Source organism: Entelurus aequoreus, linkage group LG15 (genome assembly GCF_033978785.1).
Source record: "Entelurus aequoreus isolate RoL-2023_Sb linkage group LG15, RoL_Eaeq_v1.1, whole genome shotgun sequence".
NCBI classification, from domain to species: Eukaryota; Metazoa; Chordata; class Actinopteri; order Syngnathiformes; family Syngnathidae; genus Entelurus; species Entelurus aequoreus.
In genome coordinates, this window is record NC_084745.1 from 6414600 (window position 1) to 6430916 (window position 16317).

The 16317-nt window shown below is 36.3% G+C and overlaps 1 protein-coding gene across 2 annotated transcripts in view; it reads right to left on the reverse strand.

Annotated features, from left to right (window-relative positions):
* Positions 1-4237: 4237 nt before the first annotated feature.
* Positions 4238-16317, reverse strand: part of nck1b (NCK adaptor protein 1b) — a 103175-nt gene continuing 91095 nt past the window's right edge. For both annotated transcript variants that reach the window (XM_062020655.1, XM_062020656.1), the window contains one exon: positions 4238-7222. In XM_062020655.1, coding sequence (XP_061876639.1) covers positions 7022-7222 — 201 coding nt within the window. In that variant the 3' untranslated portion in view covers positions 4238-7021. The remainder of the gene's footprint in view (positions 7223-16317) is intronic.

Here is a 16317-nt window from a genome sequence, read left to right on the forward strand (position 1 = left end):
GAATTGTTCTTTTAATGTATTTATTTTTTTAATGTATGAAAATTACAAAAATTAAAAACGACTAATTAAAATGTCGTTTTAAAGTACGAAAAAAAACGTGTTTTGTGTTGAACAGCAATAACTAATTCTAAAAGACGATTTGGTTTTCATTTTATATTTCATGAAAGAAAAATGAAAATCTCCATTGAACAGAAACCGAAAGACAATCTAACGCCGGAAGTTGTGTTTTCAAAGTAATAGCGGGGCTAATACGGTACTCTAAAATGTCTTCGTAGCTCTACACAGAAATGGTTTTAGACATGGCACGACGCAGATAAACATGTGCACATATTGGTATGCACATTTCACACGAAAGTGGAGGGGGAAATGATTTGATCACGCGCTATTATTCTTACAGGCCAGTCCACGGTCATGTTTTTAACTCGCTACTTCCGGTTTTGGTGTCGGAATATGTAAAACCTCCATTTTGGTCTGTTTTCCCGTTTTTGTTTATTTGTGTGTTGATATTTATGTGTCTATGTCTAGAATTATTCATATGTGGGTATATAAAGACGTTTCAGTCGCGGCCACACGGGTACCGTAGTAATTAACCCATCTTTTATTTTGAAAATAAAAAGCATTTTGTTTCCCGTTTCTATTTACTAGCGATTTTAAATTTTGTCATATGAAATATAAAACTTTTTTTTTTAGATGTATATGCTCTTCAACGCAAAAAATATATATATATTTTTTTCTTCGGAGATAAATGAAAATCTCCATTGAACAGAAACGGAAAGACAGACCAAGTTTATTTTTTTCATATTCTAAAACCGAAAGTTGTGTTTTCAAAGTAAAAGCGGGGATAATACGATACCCCGAAATGTCTTCGTAGCTCTACACAGAAATGGTTTTAGACATGGCACGACGCAGATAAACATGTGCACATATCGGTACGCACATTTCACACGAAAGTGGGGGGGAAAATAATTTGATCACGCGCTATTATTCTTACAGGCCAGTCCACGGTCATGTTTTTAACTCGCTACTTCCGGTTGTGGTGTCGAAATATGTAAAACCTCCATTTTGGTCTGTTTTCCCGTTTTTGTTTATTTGTGTGTCGATATTTATGTGTCTACGTCTAGAATTATTCATATGTGGGTATATAAAGACGTTTCAGTCGCGGCCACACGGGTACCGTAGTAATTAACCCATCTTTTATTTTGAAAATAAAAAGCATTTTGTTTCCCGTTTCTATTTGCCAGCGATTTTAAATTTTGTCATATGAAATATAATTTTTTTTTTAGATGTATATGCTCTTCAATGCAAAAATATATATATTTTTTTTCTTCGAAGATAAATGAAAATCTGTATTGAACCGAAACGGAAAGACAGACCAAAAGTTTATTTTTTTCATATTCTAAAACCGGAAGTTGTGTTTTCAAAGTAAAAGCGGGGATAATACGATACCCCGAAATGTCTTCGTAGCTCTACACAGAAATGGTTTTAGACATGGCACGACCAGGACAAACATCTACACATTTCGCTACGCACATTTCACACCAACGTGGAGGGGGAAATTATTTAATCACGCACCATTATTCTCACAGGCCAGTCCGCCGTCATGTCTTCAGCTCACTACTTCCGGTTTTGGTGTCGGAAAATTAAAAATATCCGTTTTGGTCTGTTTTTCCGTTTCTGTTTATTTGTGTGTAGAGATTTATGTGTCTATGTCTAGCATGATTCATATGTGGCTATCCAAAGACGTTTCCGTCACAACCACGCGGGTACCGTAGTAATTATCCCCACTTTTATTTTGAAAATAAAAACGTGAAAAAAGCATTTTGTTTCCCGTTTCCAATTACTAGCGATTTAAGATTTTGTCACATGAAATATAAAACGAAAATCAAACTGTTTTTTTTTTTAATTGTTTATGCTCTTCAACACCAAAAAAGGAAGAATATTTAGGGTTTTTTTCATCGAAGAAAAATACAAATATTCATTGAACAGAAACGGAAAGACAGACCAAAAGGTTTTTTGTTTTTTTTTCATATTAAGAAACCGGAAGTTGTGTTGTCAAAGTAAAAGTGGTGATATTACGGTACCCTTAAATGTCTTGGTATTTTCCCGTTTCTATTTACTAGCGATTTTAAATTTTGTCACATGAAATATAAAACGAAAATCAAACTTTTTTTTTTAATTGTTTATGCTTTTCAACACCAAAAAAGGAAGAATATTTAGGGGGTTTTTTTCATCGAAGAAAAATACAAATATTCATTGAACAGAAACGGAAAGACAGACCAAAAGGTTTTTTGTTTTTTTCATATTCAGAAACCGGAAGTTGTGTTGTCAAAGTAAAAGTGGTGATATTACGGTACCCTTAAATGTCTTGGTATTTTCCCGTTTCTATTTACTAGCGATTTTAAATTTTGTCACATGAAATGTAAAATGAAAATCTAAAGTTTTTTTAAAAAATTGTTTATGCTATTCAACACCAAAAAAGGAAGAATATTTAGGTGTTTTTTTTCATCGAAGAAAAATACAAATATTCATTGAACAGAAACGGAAAGACAGACCAAAAGGTTTTTTGTTTTTTTCATATTCAGAAACCGGAAGTTGTGTTGTCAAAGTAAAAGTGGTGATATTACGGTACCCTTAAATGTCTTAGTATTTTCCCGTTTCTATTTACTAGCGATTTTAAATTTTGTCACATGAAATGTAAAATGAAAATCTAAAGTTTTTTTTAAAAATTGTTTATGCTCTTCAACACCAAAAATGGAAGAATATTGAGGGCTTTTTTCATCGAAGAAAAATAAAAATATTAATTGAACAGAAACGGAAAGACAGACCAAAAGGTCTTTCCAAAGGGTTTTCAACCAATTTTACGTTCAATCTTACATCCAATCTTTCAACCAATTTTACGTTCAATCTTACGTCCAATCTTTCAACCAATCTTACGTTCAATCTTACGTCCAATTTTACGTTCAATCTTACGTCCAATCTTACGTTCAATCTTTCAACCAATTTTACGTTCAATCTTAAGTCCAATCTTACGTTCAATCTTACGTCCAATCTTTCAACCAAGTTTACGCTCAATCTTACGTCCAATCTTTCAACCAATTTTACGTTCAATCTTACGTCCAATCTTACGTTCAATCTTTCAACCAATTTTACGTTCAATCTTACGTCCAATCTTACGTTCAATCTTACGTCCAATCTTTCAACCAATTTTACGTTCAATCTTTCAACCAATTTTACGTTCAATCTTACGTCCAATCTTACGTTCAATCTTTCAACCAATTTTACGTTCAATCTTACGTCCAATCTTTCAACCAATTTTACGTTCAATCTTACGTCCAATCTTTCAACCAATTTTACGTTCAATCTTACGTCCAATCTTACGTTCAATATTTCAACCAATTTTACGTTCAATCTTACGTCCAATCTTACGTTCAATATTTCAACCAATTTTACGTTCAATCTTACGTCCAATCTTTCAACCAATCTTACGTCCAATCTTTCAACCAATTTTACGTTCAATCTTACGTCCAATCTTACGTTCAATCTTTCAACCAATTTTACGTTCAATCTTACGTCCAATCTTTCAACCAATTTTACGTTCAATCTTACGTCCAATCTTTCAACCAATTTTACGTTCAATCTTACGTCCAATCTTTCAACCAATTTTACGTTCAATCTTACGTCCAATCTTACGTTCAATATTTCAACCAATTTTACGTTCAATCTTACGTCCAATCTTACGTTCAATATTTCAACCAATTTTACGTTCAATCTTACGTCCAATCTTTCAACCAATTTTACGTTCAATCTTACGTCCAATCTTACGTTCAATCTTACGTCCAATCTTTCAACCAATTTTACGTTCAATCTTACGTCCAATATTTCAACCAATTTTACGTTCAATCTTACGTCCAATCTTACGTCCAATCTTTCAACCAATTTTACGTTCAATCTTACGTCCAATCTTTCAACCAATTTTACGTTCAATCTAACGTCCAATCTTTCAACCAATTTTACGTTCAATCTAACGTCCAATCTTTCAACCAATTTTACGTTCAATCTTACGTTCAATCTTTCAACCAATTTTACGTTTGTTCTTTTAACCAATTTTACGTCCAATCTTTCAACCAATTTTATGTTCAATCTTTCAACCAATCTTACGTTCGATCTTTCAACCAATTTTCCGTTCAATCTTTCAACCAATGTTACGTTCAATTTTTCAACCAATTTTACGTCCAATCTTTCTACCAATTTCAAGCCAATAAACATTTGACACCGTTTGATGTTGTTTATTACGTCTTGGAAACACTAATAAACTCTTCTATATTAGACAAGGACGTCCCCGCCTTGAAAAACAGCTTTTCGTCTTTCCACAGCATGGAGAGGATTTCTTCACGGGGGGAGATAAAGAACTGGAAAGCAGCACCAAAGTTCATGTGGAACATGAGCAAGAGAATATTCATTAGTCCAAAGTCTTTCGCTACTCATGGTGCAGACACAAAAGATGCGCTCTTATTTTGAAATGTGAAGCAGGGACACGTTTGCACTTGTTGTATTTGAATAAGACATTTGTACAGGTCATGAAAAACAGACGTCACTCCTGCTCGTACATCATGTTTACAACTGAACTTATAACTGTTGGCTATGTAAGGACACTTGAGACTACACACCATGTGATGCACAAAAACATGACAAGATTCAGTCAGCAGGGAGGAAACGCTCAAAGAGTTCAATAAATGACAGGCAAGAAGGGAGGCCGGGAAAGAAATTAAACTAAAAATTGGTTGACGGGACTTTGGAAGACTGGTTTTAACCACTAAAATACAATGTCCCAGTGGCAAGTCATCGTTATGGGATGCAAAGTCAACATTATCAGAAAAAAGCCAAAATTATGAGATAAAGTCAACATTATGAGATAAAAAGTCCAAATTATGAGATAAAGTCAACATGAGATAAAAAGCCGAAATTATGAGATAAAGTCAAAATTATGAGATAAAAAGTCAAAATTATGAGATAAAAAATCAAAATTATGAGATAAAAAGTCAAAATCATGAGATAAAAAGTCAAAATCATGAGATAAGTCAACATTATAAGATTAAAAAGTCAAAAGTATGAGATAAAAAGTCAAAATCATGAGATAAATAGTCAAAATTATGAGATAAAAAGTCAAAATCATGATAGTCAAATTATGAGATAAAAAGTCAAAATTATGAGATAGTCAAAATTATGAGATAAAAAGTCAAAATTATGAGATAAAGTCTAAATCATGAGATAAATCAACATTATAAGATTACAAAGTCAAAATTATGAGATAAAATTCAAAATTATGAGGAAAAAAAAACATAATTATGAGATAGTCAAAATGACAAGTTAAGAAAGTTGAAATGAGATTTTAAAAGTCGAAATTAGTCGTAATTATGAGATGAAAAATTTCAATTATGACTTTAATTTATAATTTTCTATATCAACAATTATCAACACTTGACAATTATCAACACTTGTACTTTCTATCTCGTAATTATGACTGTTTATTTCATTATGAATAATCTCATATTTTTTACTTTGTCTCACAATTTCGACTTTTGTGTCATTACTTTGGCGTTTTACCTCTTAATTGGACGTTTTACCTCAGAATGATGACTTTTACTCTCATTATGACTTTTTCTCTCATAATTGTGACTTTTTCTCTCATAATTGTGACTTTTTCCTCTCATATTTTTGACTTTATCTCACAATTTCGACTTTTGTGTCCTTTGACGTTTTCTCTCAATTGGACTTTTTACCTCAGAATGATGACTTTTACTCTCATTATTATGACTTTTTCTCTCATAACTGTGATTTTTCTCTCTCATTATTGTGACTTTTTCTCTCGTATTTTTGACTTTATCTCACAATTTCGACTTTTGTGTCATTATTTTGACGTTTTATCTCTCAATTGGACTTTTTACCTCAGAATGATGACTGTTACGCTCATTATTATGACTTTTTTCTCTCCTTATTGTGACTTTTTCTCTCATATTTTTGACTTTATCTCACAATTTCGACTTTTGCGCCATTACTTTGACGTTGTATCCCTCAATTGGACTTTTTACCTCAGAATGATGACTTCTTCTCTCATAATTGTGACTTTTTCTCTTATAATTATGACCTTTCCTCTCATATTCTTGACCTTATCTGCGGTGAAGTTGTGACTTTTTGGCACTCCATTGAGAACAAAATCTCGGTCGCCAAGCTCCGCCCACATCCTGTCATGAAAACCGACACAAAAAGTGGCGCCCTCCATACGTCTAATCTGTGTGAGTCAAGTTGGAAGGCGAGCTGCTTGCACAACACCCGGAAAAGGCAAAAATCCCGTAATTAGCGTCCATTTCGGACTATAAGCGCCTACTTCTTTCCTACACTTTGAACGCTGCGGCTTATAAAATGGTGCAGACCTTCTTGAATGTTTTAAGGCTGAAAATGGCCATAAAAGATGCTAACGAAGTGAGGCACACAACTTATATTCATACGACGCAATGAGGCTACTTTCCTCACTCATGCTAACCACCACTGCTCCGGAGAAAGCAGGTTTTCTTCTTCACGTGACCTCCAGAGTGAGTCTGGTCTACGGCCTGGTCTTTGTAACATTCTCGTGGCCACTTTGACGCGTTGAGAAGACAAGCGGGGTGGGATGGTGACGGTCCAGGTCCACAATCAATAAATATGTTTTGGTCGCAGATGTGGCCAAGTCGCTGGTCCACAGATCACACACGCAGGGGAAAAAGCTGAAGAAGACAAAAAAGAGGGTCTCCATCTCAGATACTGTTGGGAAAAAAAAAAAGTCACATTTAAAAAAAAAAAAAAAAAGATTATATATTTGTGGACTTGTAAGGAGCTACGGAGGTGGGACTAGATGAAGAACATCTGGATCACATCATAAATAAATGGCCAACAGGTCCATAGTCCACTCCCAGGACTTCTTGGAATGTTCGTCTGACAGAAGGAAGTCCTGGTGTAAAGTCTTCAGGCTCCGCCCTCTTAGTGATCAGGAGGCGGCGAGGGCCTTGATCAGGTAGAGTTTGTCGCCCTGCTCGCTGGTGAAGATGGGCGCCTTCTTGTAGTGTTCCACCAGCTCCTCCATGGAGTTGAACTTGCGCTGGCCGATGCAGTAGAGGTTCTCCTTCAGCTGCACCTTGAAGTGCTTGTTCTTGCTCTGCGCCTTCAGCGAGATGGAGAAGTCGTTGGGCTGCCCAAGGGAAGGAAACAAAATGTGTTGATATCATGTCTATACTGCCATCATCTTTGTTGATATCGTGTCTATACTGCCATCATCTGTGTTGATATCGTGTCTATACTGCCATCATCTGTGTTGATATCGTGTCTGCTGATGTATTTATACATCATCATTTATGTACATTACTTAGATATCGGCCGATACCAATAAAAGGAGGCTGACGTCGATATACGTCAAAACGGAACACACTTCACTTCCTGCTTTCCCTCCACGCCCCCACGTTGCGGACCCGCGCTGCGCAGGAGATTCTGGGGGATGTGGTTTCTTTTCAGACCCGCCAAAGTAAAAGGAAAAAACGACACACACAGGTTTCGTTCGATACGGTCACACGTCACAACATTTTTGAAACCGTAATACTGCAGTATCTACAAAACCTTTATATACCTGTATGTATATATATATATACACCTGTATGTATATATATATATATACCTGTATATATATATATATATATATATATATATATATATATATATATATATCTGTATATATATATATATATATATATATATATATATATATATATATATATATATATATATGTATATATATATATCTGTATATATATATATATATATCTGTATATATATATATATATATATATATATATATATATATATATATATATATATATATATATATATATATATATATATATATATATATATATATATATTAGGGCTGCAACTAATGATTAATTTGATAATCAATTAATCTGTTGATTATTACTTCGATTAATCGATTAATAATCAGATAAAAGAGACAAACTACATTTCTATCCTTTCCAGTATTTTATTGGAAAACAACAGCATACTGGCACCATACTTATTTTGATTATTGTTTCTCAGCTGTTGGTACATGTTGCAATTTTTAAATAAAGGTTTATTATTAAAAAAAAATAAAAATAAAAATAATAATAAATTGCCTCTGCGCATGCACATAAATCCAACAAATCGATGACTAAATTAATCGGCAACTATTTTTATAACGATTTTAATCGATTAGTTGTTGCAGCCCTACTATACATTGTTTCCCACACATTCATTTATTTGTGGCGGCCCGCCACGAAAGAATTACGTCCGCCACAAATAGATTTTTTTTTTAATTTAAAAAAAAATTTTTTTTTTTTTTTTTGTCCTGTCCAGCTTCTCAGGCAAATCATATAGTTGATGTAGATGCCCATATAGGCTGTTCAGATCTACTTTACAAAAGAGAAGTGTAGGATACTTCTCTTGTTGCCTTATTTGTATTTGACCACTACTGTTTTCTGTTTATTTGTTACTGACTGTGGCAGGACACCTCTGCCTCTGTTTCACTTTATGTTGCTGGTAAATAATATGGTTGTAGTAGTAGGCTAAAGTTAAATTATTTAGTATGCACTAATTAAAGGGGCAGAGCTTTAAGAGACATTTTAGCTTTTATATTTTATAAGATATGTTTTTTGTAAGAACCACAATTAATAAATATATTTCAGTGAATAACTTATTGTTCAAATCTGTATATAAATATGTACATAAAGTGTTGTAATTATATTGTAAAATGGATGGATGGACGTTTAAAACAAAACTGTTATTAATTAGTAAGTATACATTTTTTTAGCCTTTTTAGAGAAAATCATATCATTGTAGTAAATTATGCAAATTACTCGATGATGTCATGGTGACCACGCCCATAGCCACGCCCCCACCACCACAGGTATCTTGGCAGTTTATGGGAAACACTGCTATATATATACACATATATACACACACACATATATACCGTATTTTTCGGACTATAAGTCACAGTTTTTTGCATAGTTTGGCAGGGGGGTGCGACTTATACTCAGGAGCGACTTATGTGTGAAATTACAAACTCCGTTTCCATATGAGTTGGGAAATGGTGTTCGATGTAAATATAAACGGGACAATGATTTGCAAATCCTTTTCAAGCCATATTCAGTTGAATATGCTACAAAGACAACATATTTGATGTTCAAACTGATAAACTTTTTTTTTTTTGCAAATAAACATTAACTTTAGAATTTGATGCCAGCAACACGTGACAAAGAAGTTGGGAAATGTGGCAATAAATACTGATAAAGTTGAGGAATGCTCATCAAACACTTATTTGGAACATCCCACAGGTGAACAGACAAATTGGGAACAGGTGGGTGCCATGATTGGGTATAAAAGTAGATTCCATGAAATGCTCAGTCATTCACAAACAAGGATGGGGCGAGGGTCACCACTTTGTCAACAAATGCCTGAGCAAATTGTTGAACAGTTTAAGAAAAACCTTTCTCAACCAGCTATTGCAAGGAATTTAGGGATTTCACCATCTACGCTCCGTAATATCATCAAAGGGTTCAGAGATTCTGGAGAAATCACTGCACGTAAGCAGCTAAGCCCGTGACCTTCCATCCCTCAGGCTGTACTGCATCAACAATCGACATCAGTGTGTAAAGGACATCACCACACGGGCTCAGGAACACTTCAGAAACCCACTGTCAGTAACTACAGTTGGTCGCTACATCTGTAAGTACAAGTTAAAACTCTCCTATGCAAGGCGAAAACCGTTTATCAACAACACCCAGAAACGCCCGTCGGCTTCGCTGGGCCTGAGCTCATCTAAGATGGACTGATACAAAGTGGAAAAGTGTTCTGACGAGTCCACATTTCAAATTGTTTTTGGAAACTGTGGACGTCGTGTCCTCCGGACCAAAGAGGAAAATAACCACCCGGATTGTTCTAGGCGCAAAGTGTAAAAGCCAGCATGTGTGATGGTATGGGGGTGTATTAGTGCCCAAGACATGGGTAACTTACACATCTGTGAAGGCACCATTAATGCTGAAAGGTACATACAGGTTTTGGAGCAACATATGTTGCCATCCGAGCAACATTACCATGGACGCCCCTGCTTATTTCAGCAAGACAATGCCAAGCCACGTGTTACATTAACGTGGCTTCATAGTAAAAGAGTGCAGGTACTAGACTGGCCTGCCTGTAGTCCAGACCTGTCTCCCGTTGAAAATGTGTGAAGCCTAAAATAGCAGAAGGGAGACCCCCGGACTGTTGAACAACTTAAGCTGTACATCAAGCAAGAATGGGAAAGAATTCCACCTGAGAAGCTTCAAAAATGTGTCTCCTCAGTTCCCAAACCTTTACTGAGTGTTGTTAAAAGGAAAGGCCATGCAACACAGTGGTGAACTTGCCCTTTCCCAACTACTTTGGCACGTGTTGCAGCCATGAAATTCTAAGTTAATTATTATTTGCAAAAAAAAAAAAAAGTTTATGAGTTTGAACATCAAATATGTTGTCTTTGTAGTGCATTCAATTGAATATGGATTGAAAAGGATTTGCAAATCATTGTATTCCGTTTATATTTACATCTAATACAATTTCCCAACTCATATGGAAACGGGGTTTGTATATAAATACATGTATATAAATATACAAATACATATATACACGAGGATGTCGTTGTGGCTTGTACAGCCCTTTGAGACACTTGTGATTTAGGGCTATATAAATAAACATTGATTGATTGATATACATATACACACACACCCATATATATTCACACACATATACCGTATTTTTCGGATTATAAATCACAGTTTTTTTTCATAGTTTGGCCGGGGGTGCGATTTATACTCTGGAGCGACTTATGTGTGAAATGATTAACACATTACCGTAAAATATCAAATAATATTGTTTATCTCATTCACGTAAGAGACGAGGCGAAGGTCAGCAATCGTCACACACACGTCAACCAATGCGCCTAATGTACGGCATAATTCAGGTTGCGCTTACTGACCTGCAAGCTATTATATTTGGTACATGGTGTAATGGTAAGTGTGACCAGTAGATGGCAGTCAAATATAAGACATACACCAATAAACAACACCAAAACTTTAATTGTTCCATTGAGAATATAGAACATTACACACGGCACTCCAAAAAATGTCAAAATGTTTTTAGTACGACTTCGGTAAGCTATGAAGCCACACCGCTTGATGGATTGTCGGAGCATTAAACATACAAGTATTATTATGGTGTGTGTTTAAGAACCGCAAAACGGCACCTATTAGCAGACATTATCTGGCATTTTGTTTCACAATATTATGCAAAACCAACTTTTCTTACCTTCTGTTGTATATTTGGGATCTGCATAAGTTCTGAAAATGTGCGCGCGGACGCCGTAGTCGATAAGCTTCTTCTTTTTCTCTATCTTCTTATGTGGCATTCATCTTCCACTGTTGCCATTTCTAATATAAAGTAGTGTAAAGTTCTTACTTATATCTGTCAGTAAACCCGCCATGAAAGCACTAAAACATACCGGTGTAGTGAGTTTTCATTATTCACCCAAGGAACTTTAGTTATTAGAGTTCCGGTCGGACGGTTTTTCACGGGGACACATTTCGGGCGTTGTTGTTGCACGCTCTGTGTCTATCTACCACCACTACTGTTTTCTGTTTATTTGTTACTGACTGTGGCAGGACACCTCTGCCTCTGTTTCACTTTATGTTGCTGGTAAATAATATGGTTGTAGTAGTAGGCTAAAGTTAAATTATTTAGTATGCACTAATTAAAGGGGCAGAGCTTTATGAGACATTTTAGCTTTTATATTTTATAAGATATGTTTTTTGTAAGAACCACAATTAATAAATATATTTCAGTGAATAACTTATTGTTCAAATCTGTATATAAATATGTACATAAAGTGTTGTAATTATATTGTAAAATGGATGGATGGATGGATGGATGGACGTTTAAAACAAAACTGTTATTATTAATTAGTAAGTATACATTTTTTTAGCCTTTTTAGAGAAAATCATATCAGTGTAGTAAATTATGCAAATTACTCAATGATGTCATGCTGACCACGCCCATAGCCACGCCCCCACCGCCACAGGTATCTTGTCAGTTTATGGGAAACACTGGATAGAGTGATTGGAGCACATACTTGTTGGTCACAAAAAAACATTCATGAAGTTTGGTTCTTTCATGAATTTATTATGGGTCTACTGAAAATGTGCTGGATCAAAAGTATACATACAGCAATGTTAATATTTGCTTACATGTCCCTTGGCAAGTTTCACTGCAATAAGGCGCTTTTGGTAGCCGTCCACAAGCTTCTGCTTGAATTGTTGACCACTCCTCTTGACAAAATTGGTGCAGTTCAGCTAAATGTGTTGGTTTTCTGACATGGACTTGTTTCTTCAGCATTGTCCACACGTTTAAGTCAGGACTTTGGGAAGGTAATTCTAAAACCTTCATTCTAGCCTGATTTAGCCATTCCTTTACCACTTTTGACGTGTGTTTGGGGTCATTGTCCTGTTGGAACACCCAACTGCGCCCAAAACCCAACCTCCGGGCTGATAATGTTAGCTTGTCCTGAAGAATTTGGAGGTAATGCTCCTTTTTCATTGTCCCATATAAAGCACCAGTTCCATTGGCAGCAAAACAGGCCCAGAGTATAATACTACCACCACCATGCTTGACGGTAGGGATGGTGTTCCTGGGATTAAAGGCCTCACCTTTTCTCCTCCAAACATATTGCTGGGTATTGTGGCCAAACAGCTCACTTTTTGTTTCATCTGACATCACATGGACAAAGATAAGACCTTCTGGAGGAAAGTTCTGTGGTCAGATGAAACAAAAATTGAGCTGTTTGGCCACAAGTCCAAGTCAGAAAACCAACAAATTTAGCTGAACTGCACCAATTTTGTCAAGAGGAGTGGTCAAAAATTCAAGCAGAAGCTTGTGGATGGCTACCAAAAGCGCCTTATTGCAGTGAAACTTGCTAAGGGACATGTAAGCAAATATTAACATTGCTGTATGTATACTTTTGACCCAGCACATTTTCAGTAGACCCATAATAAATTCATGAAAGAACCAAACTAAATGAATGTTTTTTTGTGACCAACAAGTATGTGTTCCAATCACTCTACAAAATAAGAGTTGTAGAAATGATTGGAAACTCAAGACAGCCATGACATGATGTTCTTTACAAGTGTATGTACACTTTTGATCGCGACTGTATATTAGGGTTGTCTTGATACCAATATTTTGGTGCCGGTACCAAAAGGTATTTCGATACTTTTCTAAATAAACCGGTCCACAATTTTTTTTTGGCTTTATTGTAACAAAAATTTTTAGGATACATAAAACATATGTTTATTATTGCAATTTATTCCTTAAATAAAATAGTGAACATACTAGACAACTTGTCTTTTAGTAGTAAGTAAACAAACAAAGACTCCTAATTAGTCTGCTGACGTATGCAGTAACATATTGTGTCATTTATACACCTATTATTTTGTCAACATTATAAAGGACAAACTGCAAAAAATGATTATTTACAGCATATAACCCCAATTCTTGAGAGTTTGCACTGGCTCCCTGTTCCTTTTAGAATTGATTTTAAAACCTTGCTGTTTGTTTTTAAAGCTTTACATGGACTGACACCTCACTATATCTCAGACCTCATCCAAATTTACACTCTGAGGTCCGAGAGCCAGCTCCAGCTCGTGGTGCCCAAGACCAGACTTAAAACCAGGGGAGACAGGGGCCTTCTCTGGAACACTCTGCCCCTCCATGTTCCAACTGCTCCCACTGTGGAGTGTTTTAAGTCTCGTCTTCAGACCCACTTTTTATTCTCTGGCTTTTAAAGGCCTACTGAAATGAAATTGTTTTATTTAAACGGGGATAGCAGATCCATTCTATGTGTCATACTTGATCATTTTGCGATATTGCCATATTTTTGCTGAAAGGATTTAGTAGAGAACATCGACGATAAAGTTGCAACTTTTGGTCGCTGATAAGAAAAAGCCTTGCCTGTACCGGAAGTAGCGTGACGTCACAGGTTGAAAGGCTCCTCACATTTCCACATTTACACCAGCAGCGAGAGCGATTCGGACCGAGAAAGCGACGATTACCCCATTAATTTGAGCCAGGATGAAAGATTCGTGGATGAGGAACGTGAGAGTGAAGGACTAGAGTGCAGTGCAGGACGTATCTTTTTTCGCTCTGACCGTAACTTAGGTACAAGCTGGCTCATTGGATTCCACACTCTCTCCTTTTTCTATTGTGGATCACGGATTTGTATTTTAAACCACCTCGGATACTATATCCTCTTGAAAATGAGAGTCGAGAACGCGAAATGGACATACACAGTGACTTTTATCTCCACGACAATACATCGGCGAAGCACTTTAGCTACGGAGCTAACGTGATAGCATCGCGCTTAAATGCAGATAGAAACAAAAGAAATAAGCCCCTGACTGGAAGGATAGACAGAAACTCAACAATACTATTAAACCATGGACCTGTAAATACACGGTTAATGCTTTCCAGCTTGGCGAAGCTGTTGCTAACGACGCCATTGAAGCTAACTTAGCAACGGGACCTCACAAAGCTATGCTAAAAACATTAGCTATCCACCTACGCCAGCCCTCATCTGCTCATCAACACCCGTGCTCACCTGCGTTCCAGCGATCGACGGAAGGACGAAGGACTTCACCCGATCATCCGTGCGGTCGGCAGCTAGCGTCGGATAGCGCGTCTGCTATCCAAGTCAAAGTCCTCCTGGTTGTGTTGCTGCAGCCAGCCGCTAATACACCGGTCCCACCTACAACTTTCTTCTTTGCAGTCTCCATTGTTCATTAAACACATTGCAAAAGATTCACCAACACAGATGTCCAGAATACTGTGGAATTTTGAGATGAAAACAGAGCTTTTTTGTATTGGATTCAATGGTGTCCGAATACTTCCGTTTAACCATTGACGTCACGCGCATACGTCATCATCCATAGACGTTTTCAACCGGAAGTTTAGCGGGAAATTTTAAATTGCACTTTATAAGTTAACCGGGCCGTATTGGCATGTGTTGCAATGTTAATATTTCATCATTGATATATAAACTATCAGACTGCGTGGTCGCTAGTAGTGGCTTTCAGTAGGCCTTTAACACTACGTGAGTTGTGTGGTCCTCTGTTGTCTTCTGTGTTTTTTCAAATTTTGATTTCTATTTACTGTTTTAATTGGTTTTACCCTTTAAAACCGTTTTTAATCATATTTATTTTATATTGTTTTTATATTGGTTTCTACGGAGCATAGGGGGGAAAAAAAAATTTATAATTTTTTTTGTGATTATTTTTTTTCAGACATGTATCTCGTGCGCACAAGATATATGTGTAAAAAAAAAATTATAAATGTTTTTTTTTTTTATATAACTTTATAAAAAGTTTCTCGTGCACACGAGATACATGTCTAAAAAAAAAAAAAAAAAAATACAAATTATTTTTAAAAAAATGTCCCCCATGTCCCTTTAGGGGTTCCGTAGGTTTCATATGTATTTATTTTTTGTTTTTATTCAGTCATACGTGGAGCTAAGGATAATATTTGAATATTGTTTTTAATATTGTTGTGCAGCACTTTGGAAACATTTTGTTGTTTAAAGGCCTACTGAAAGCCACTACTACCGACCACGCAGTCTGATAGTTTATATATCAATGATGAAATCTTAACATTGCAACACATGCCAATACGGCCGGGTTAACTTATAAAGTGCAATTTTAAATTTCCCGCCACACTTCCGGTTGAAAAAGCCTTCGAAGAATGACGTACGCGCGTGACGTAGCCCGGGGTATGCCTTCTCCATTGAATACAATACAAAAAAGCTCTGTTTTCATTTCATAATTCCACAGTATTCTGGACATCTGTGTTGGTGAATCTTTTGCAATTTGTTTAATGAACAATGGAGGCTGCAAAGAAGAACGTTGTAGGTGGCTGTAGCAACACAAGGACCACTTACTCGGATAGCAGACGCCTAGCCGATGCTAGCAGACGCCGAGCCGATGCTAGCAGACGCCTAGCCGATGCTAGCAGACCCACCGCACGGATGATCTGGTGAAGTCCTTCGTCGCGCCGTCAATCGCTGGAACGCAGGTGAGCACGGGTGTTGCTGAGCAAAGCAGATGAGGGCTGGCTGGCGTAGGTGGAGCGCTAATGTTTTTAATCATAGCTCTGTGAGCTCCGGTTGCTAAGTTAGCCTTAGCGTCG